At 44.8% G+C, this 7,065-nt stretch overlaps 1 protein-coding gene across 1 annotated transcript in view; it reads left to right on the forward strand.

Moving 5' to 3' along the window:
* The first annotated feature begins 5,878 nt into the window (after positions 1–5,878).
* Positions 5,879–7,065, forward strand: part of brk (transcriptional repressor brinker) — a 3,234-nt gene continuing 2,047 nt past the window's right edge. The window contains exon 1 of the mRNA XM_032439789.2: positions 5,879–7,065. This exon is cut by the window's right edge and continues 2,047 nt beyond it. Within this exon, the coding sequence (XP_032295680.2) occupies positions 6,575–7,065 (491 nt within the window). The 5' untranslated portion in view covers positions 5,879–6,574.

Here is a 7,065-nt window from a genome sequence, read left to right on the forward strand (position 1 = left end):
GACGGGGTGGGGGGCGGGCAGGTGGAAGCGTTGAGAATTAGTCAGAGTCGGACCTGGTAACAAATTGACGTTTTGCGTATTTGCCAAGCGCCAACGTGCGATCTGGTATTATGTACATGGAGTTTTTGGGTGCCAAAACAATTGTGAATAGGCTTTAACCGTGACTCAACTCGGGCGAAACACTCGCCCCAATTACAATGTGCATGAGTTTCTGATATCGTAAGCTAAAAACGTGATTGAGCCACGTGCAGGGCGAGGGGATCGGAACGTATCGAATCGGAATGAAACAGAAATGGTAACGAGCCAGTGTGCACGACTGCCAGTTACCCTGTAAACAGTTGCGAGTTGCCCTATAACAGCTCAAATGTGTTCTTGCATAACTTGGAACTCTATTTGTGGTTTTTGATGAAATTTTCAGTGCTTAGCTAGAACAACGCAAGCTTTTCACATACCAAGGCCCAAGCTTGTAACTCTTTGGGGCAGCGAAATATCTCTCTCTCTCTCTCTGTGTCGAGATAAGCAACTTATCTATTTCCTAAACTGGGGCTTGATTTTGAAGTAAACTTTATCTCGGATTGATCACAATAATATATATACGCAATAACTTAATTTGCTTAGTAATCTACCCACTTGCAGTCGGTACAGGGTATCAGTTACCCATTCAAGGCCCAACCGAGCTCTTTTATTCGACTTAGCCATAAAAGACTCGACACATGGGTACTACAATCTGTGAACAGAAGAAATTGGATCAGTCGAATGTGGCATGTTTTTCTGGTTAACTGTCATTGAAACCGTTTTGAGAGCGTGAATCGCACGATATTTAGCACTATTTCTGCCCCTTTGTGCGATCTTATCGCCCGATAAGCGCCGCCAACTAACCATCGACAGTTCATCCAAGTTTATTTCACAAGCCTTCCACATTTTTTTTTTTCTATTCCGTTGCAAACTTTGTACAATTAGTCATAGAGTGACATTCAAGAAAGCCATCCAAAACGAGGTATATCTATATCCATAGAATAATTTATATTTCCTATAGAAATTGTACAATGTCTCGCTTGACTTTTATTGTTATTCCCTGAACCAAAGAATGGTGTAGGGCATATTTTTAGATGTATCTCCTTGCGCTTTGGTATATGCTCACTTTTGGGAGTTCTTTTTGGACACTGAAATTTTGAGAAAGATCGGACTATAAACAGTGAAGTTATCTGAGAACGCATTAGCCATATTTTGTGTGGAGGAAAGAGAAAGAACAGCTGCCGCATATTTTACTATATATATCTCATTTCTTTATACTCTATATACTCTATGTATACTCTATATACTCTATATACTCTATATATACTCTATATACTCGATGTACTCTAGATATTCTAGATACTCCATATACTCTATATACTTATATATATACTCCATATACTCTTTATGTGTGTATGAATATACACTTTACTCTATATATACTCCATATACTCTATATATACTCCATATACTCTAAACACTCTAGATATTCTATATACTCTTATACTCTATATAAAATGCATGTTCCATATACTCTATATACTCCATACAATCTATATACTCTTGTACGCTATATATACTCTAAATACTCTAGCTACTATAAATATTTCATATACTCTATATAGTTGATATTATCTAGATATTCTGGTTACTCTATACTCTATATACACTCCTCACACTCCATGTACTCTATATATTCTATAAACGCTTATACTCTATATATACTCTAAGTACTCTAGTTACGCTATAGAGTATTTTGTATATTCAATAAATATTATATTTGTAGTCAAAGATTTCTGGATAATTCCAGCTTGTAAAAGTGCCTACAGACGAACGAGCTGAGCTTATGTGGGTTATATCAGATATATATATATATATAGATATATGTATATAACAATATTAAGAGCTGATCAGAGCTGCGATTTATTGATTTGCTTTCGTTTGACTTGGCTTCGGATTGGTTTTGGGCCAAGTTGAGTTACGGATTGGGTTACGCGTGCGCGTCGAGCTCTTCGAGTGTGGCTATCTCCGAGTGTCTCCAAGTGTCGCCCCTGCCCACTCTCCAGCGGCAAATCCGCAGGCCCCACTCGTTTATGTATCTAAGCATATACATACATACATACATGCATACATGCATACATGCATATATGTATGTGCATGTGTGTGTGTGTGTGTGGGCTTATGCTCCGCATTCGAAGGCAGACAGCGCGGCGTCGGCTCGGGCTCGGGCTCGGGCCCAATAGTGTTTGGCCCCCCCTCCCCCGGCCCCCTAGCACAGCCGGCCCCTTCGCTCGCTCTGTGTCGCTTTTATGTGTGCCTGCCCTCGGCCCCTCTGCCGCTCTGCCCACACCGTTGCCCACGACTGCGATCGCACCGCGCCCTTTGTGCTTGAAGACGTTGGGCCCCGCCCCGCTCCGCTTGCGCCCCTGGCCCGTTGACCGAATGATTTTTGTTTGATTTTTTCTTTATTATTATTTTTCAACTTTTTAATCAATTCATGTGTCTGTCTCTGTCTGCCTGTGTGTGTGTGTGTGTGTGTGTGTGCGTGTGTGTGTGTGCATCTATTGTGTGTATAGGTTTTCGATTTTTACGTTACCTTTACCTTTTTTTATATTCAATTTTTATCTCTTTGCCTGCGTCTTTTCCGCTTTTTACTTGAATGTGTTTCTTTTCTTCTTCTTCTTTTTTTTTCGTTTATTTTTTTGTTTTTTTTTTTGTTTTCTTCTTTTTGATAAATCGATTTAGAAGCCGACGGGGCCACAAAAGTGGAATTCTTTTGATTTTATTTTAAACACACACACACACACGCACACGCACACGTATGCTGCCTGTGTAGTTGTTGTTGTTGTTTTTTTAAGTTTTCGTTTTTTTTTTCAACTTTTTTCTTCGCTGTTTTTGTTTTTGTTGTTTGTTACTTGGAAATGCAATTCAAAAACATTTTCATGTGCATGCGTCGGCGTTTGTTGGCGGGGAGGTGTATGTGCGTGTGTGTGTGTGGGGGGGGGGGGGGGGGTTTGTTAGCGTTGCCAGACAACGCGTCGTTCTTTTTTGGGGCGTGTTGGGATGCCAGCAAAAACGAGAAGAAACAGAAGAAGCATAAGAAGAAGAAGGAGGAGAAGAAAAAGAAGAAGAAGAAGACGCAGATCGCAAAGGCGACGACGTGGGAATCTATGCGCGCTGTCCAATGTCCTCTCTTGACTGGAAGCCGCTCTTAACTCGAACATGCACTCACTCGCTCGTCCCGTCTCACTCACTCGCAGGCGCAAGCATAGCCGAGTAGCAGCGATCTATCATCGGGCATCATCAGAGCGGCCGTCGTCTAGGTGAGTCAATGCTTTTTTATCTGCATTGTTGTTGTTGTTGTTGTTGTTGTTGTTGTTGCTTTGGTCGAACAGCTCTAATCGTGTTGCGTGCGTCGGCTCTTTCGTCTATGTTATGATGCCTCGTTTTTGGTCTCTTGCGCCCTCACCTCAACTGCCGTTCAATATCGCACGCGCAAATGATGCTGCCAGCAGAGACAACAACAACAACAACAACAACAACAACAACAGCAACAACAACTTGGCATAGACAGAAAACACATTTTTTATTTGTGAATTTGCATACACACGCAGTCATCGAAGCCGCAACAACACCAACAACAAGAATATCAGCAAAGTCACACAAACACATGCATATGTGTTTCATTCATGAATTCCAGTTGACGACGATCGCCGCGACAGAAGCAGAAGCCGAAGCAGAAGCAGAAGCAGCGGCAGAGACAGCGACAGCGACAGCGACAGCGGCAGAAGCAGCGCAGATTTTTGTCTCTGCCCGTTGAGCGCACAGAAAATTTCGTTTGTCATTTGCAACAAGTGCGGGCCACAATTGTTGTTGTTGTTGCTGTTGTTGTTGTTGTTGTATTTGTTGCAATTGCTGTCGTTGTTATTTTAGTGCACTCGCATTTGCCTTTGCTGCTGCTGTTGTTGTTGTAGCTATGCCCTTTTGTCTTTGAGCTTAGTCAGGTGGGGGCGACGGCAGCATCGCTAAGCGATAGCCGCAGCGACGGCTGTAATGCACCCACAGCCAAAAGCAATGTATGTATGTCTGTCACACACATACAGCAACAACTACGAAGCATACACACGTACGCACACTTACAAAAAAATACAAAAAACAAAAATGCATCGCTCTCATAATGGAATAACATGTTATTCCATCGTGAGCCAGCACGGCGCATTACACATTCAACAGTTGATTCTCGATTGTGTACGTAATACACACACACACACACACACACACGCACACAAACATAAATGCATGCACAGAGCATAAGCGCAGAGCGCGAGAGTCAGAGAGGCAATGGCATGGCGTGCACTCAACAACCCCCCCCCCCCCCTCCCCCCTTCCGCCATAAATCACACACACACACACACACACACACGCACACACATCAGGCGACGGCAAGCGCTCAACAAGTTCATGTGACGATTTGACGCTGCGTCGCCGCGTCGAGGCGACAGAGCAAAAGCAAAAGCACCAAACATGTCGGCCGGGCCGAGCCCTAGTGCCAGAATGTCTGGCAGCCACGACTCACACACACGCACGCAACGTACATGCACTCTGCGCTGCATGTGTGTGTGTGTGTGTGTGTGCATGTATCGGTGTAAACTGGCAGAGCTAGCGAAATTGTAGCGCAAGTTGGCAGCGGCCGCCGCAACGTGGTTCGCAGTCGTCGCAGTCGTTGTCGCTGCTGCTGCTCCTTTGGCGCACAGCCACAATAGCAACAGCACAGTGTGGCAATGCATGTGTAATTTTCATTTCAAATGATAACATATACATTTTATATATATACACATGAGATATGCATACATATATGCAGATCATCGTCAACATGTACATATTTTAGTTGTGTGCACACAAAATGATTTAATATTACAGCATATACCTGTGATTGTGCATATTTTGTACCACTGTGCACAGTTTGAGTGGCCAGCACAATACACTGAGTTTGTCAGTTAGTCAGCCTGTGGTGAGGCAGGCGACGGCGGTTCGGGCCTGTGCCGTGCCCGGGGGCAGGGCCAGCAATCGTCGTTCGTGTCCGTCCCCATCTGTCCGATGCGTCCGACGCGTCGCTTGTCGGTCGTAGCAGAAAATCAACTCTACACCAGCCACACAAAAGCGCCGCGGTCGCAACAAGCACAACCATGATGGAATAATATATTTATATTCATATTAATATATACATATATACATATATATATATATATACATACAGATATATGTATGCATGTGTGTTATTCCATCATGAACACAACAAGAAGTATTCTCACACACACACACATACAGCCATTCAAAGTATTCACTCACTCTCACACATACATACACACGCACGCACACACACAAGTGTATGTATATGCATGCATAATACAGGAGCGCAGACACCTCGCCGACGATTGTCGTCAGTTTGTCTGCAGTGCTCAGCGCTGTTGCTGCTGGCTTGGCTGCAAAAGCAACAACAACAACAACAATAGCAATAACAACAACTGGTTTGGTCTGGCGACGGCGGCGGCGGCGGCAACTCTGGGGCCCGCCAAGTGTCTGACTCGTTCACACTCACACATAGATGCACGCACACTTGCTGCGCTGTCGCTGCTGTTGCTGCTGCTGATGAGCTGCTATTAGAACGCACACAGATACGCGCTGGCACACACATACACACGCACAGGCACACAAACAAGCAGACAGAGCGTCGACTGCACTCACACTCTCAGACTGAGAGGCGCGCGCGCGAGCTGTGCTGTCGCTGTCGCTGTGGCTGCGGCTGCGGCTGTGTTGTTGTTGTTGCGTTCATTCGTTCATTTCAGTTCGTTTCGTTTCGTTTCGTTCTCGCATCGTATCTGTGTGTGCGTGTGTGTGAGCGGCGGCGACAGAAGCAGCAGCAGCAGCAGCAGCAGCAGCAGCGCCGACAACGACGGCCCAGCCAGTCTAGAACGTAGAACGCAGCAGGCAGAACAATTGTGTTTTGGATTCCTTGCCGTGCGGTTGCGGATCGCGTCGCGTTGCCAAACAAGAGCAACAAATATATATTTTTCTCTGTGTGTTTTTGTGTGTGCAAATGAATTCAAGCTACAAATTTCACATATGTGCATATATACTATATTTTTTTTGTGTTGTGCTCTTGTGTTCTTTCATCTAACATTCAACAACAGTCCAAGCAAAATATCAAAATATCAATATCAATATCAAAAACAAAAACAAAAAACAGAAACAAAAACAGAAACAGAAACAGAAACAAAAACAAATAAAACCAATACAAAAAGCAACAATTTTTGTTACTTCCAAGACGACGGCGTTAACGTGTTTTTGTTGTTGCGCTCACTTGTTTCCAGTGCCAGCGCTGCCAGATCGCGAGTTATGAAAGCGCAAGCGTCGCCAGCGTCGCCAGCAAATAGCAACAACAGCAACAACAGCAACTTTTAAAGCAACTTAGATATATGCTAAGAAAACTGTATATATAAATTTATATACATATAGTAAATACTATTTTTGATATACAAAAAACGTTTTACAAACAAAAATGGATAACAGCGAACAAAGTTCGATAAACAATAGCAACAACAGCAACAACAACAACAGCGGCAGCGCTGCCGCCGCCGCAGTAGCCATGGCTGCCGCCGCCGCGCTGAGCTTTAATCAACAGGAACAGCAGCAGCAGCAGCAGCAGCAGCAACAACAACACAAGCGGCCTGCTAAGGACACGACAGCAGCAGCAGCAGCAGCAGCAGCAACAGTTGCTGAGCGCCACAGCAACAGCAACGGCAACAGCAACGGCAACAGCAACAGCAACGGCAACAGCAGCGCCTGCAGCCCCAAGATGGGCTCACGTCGCATTTTCACGCCGCAGTTCAAGCTGCAGGTGCTTGAGTCGTATCGCAACGACAACGACTGCAAGGGCAATCAGCGTGCCACGGCGCGCAAGTACAACATACATCGCCGCCAGATACAAAAGTGGCTGCAATGCGAGCCCAACTTGCGCTCCTCGGTGGCCAACAATCAGCACCAGCAGCA

The sequence above is a fragment of the Drosophila virilis genome, chromosome X, assembly GCF_030788295.1.
Source record: "Drosophila virilis strain 15010-1051.87 chromosome X, Dvir_AGI_RSII-ME, whole genome shotgun sequence".
NCBI classification, from domain to species: Eukaryota; Metazoa; Arthropoda; class Insecta; order Diptera; family Drosophilidae; genus Drosophila; species Drosophila virilis.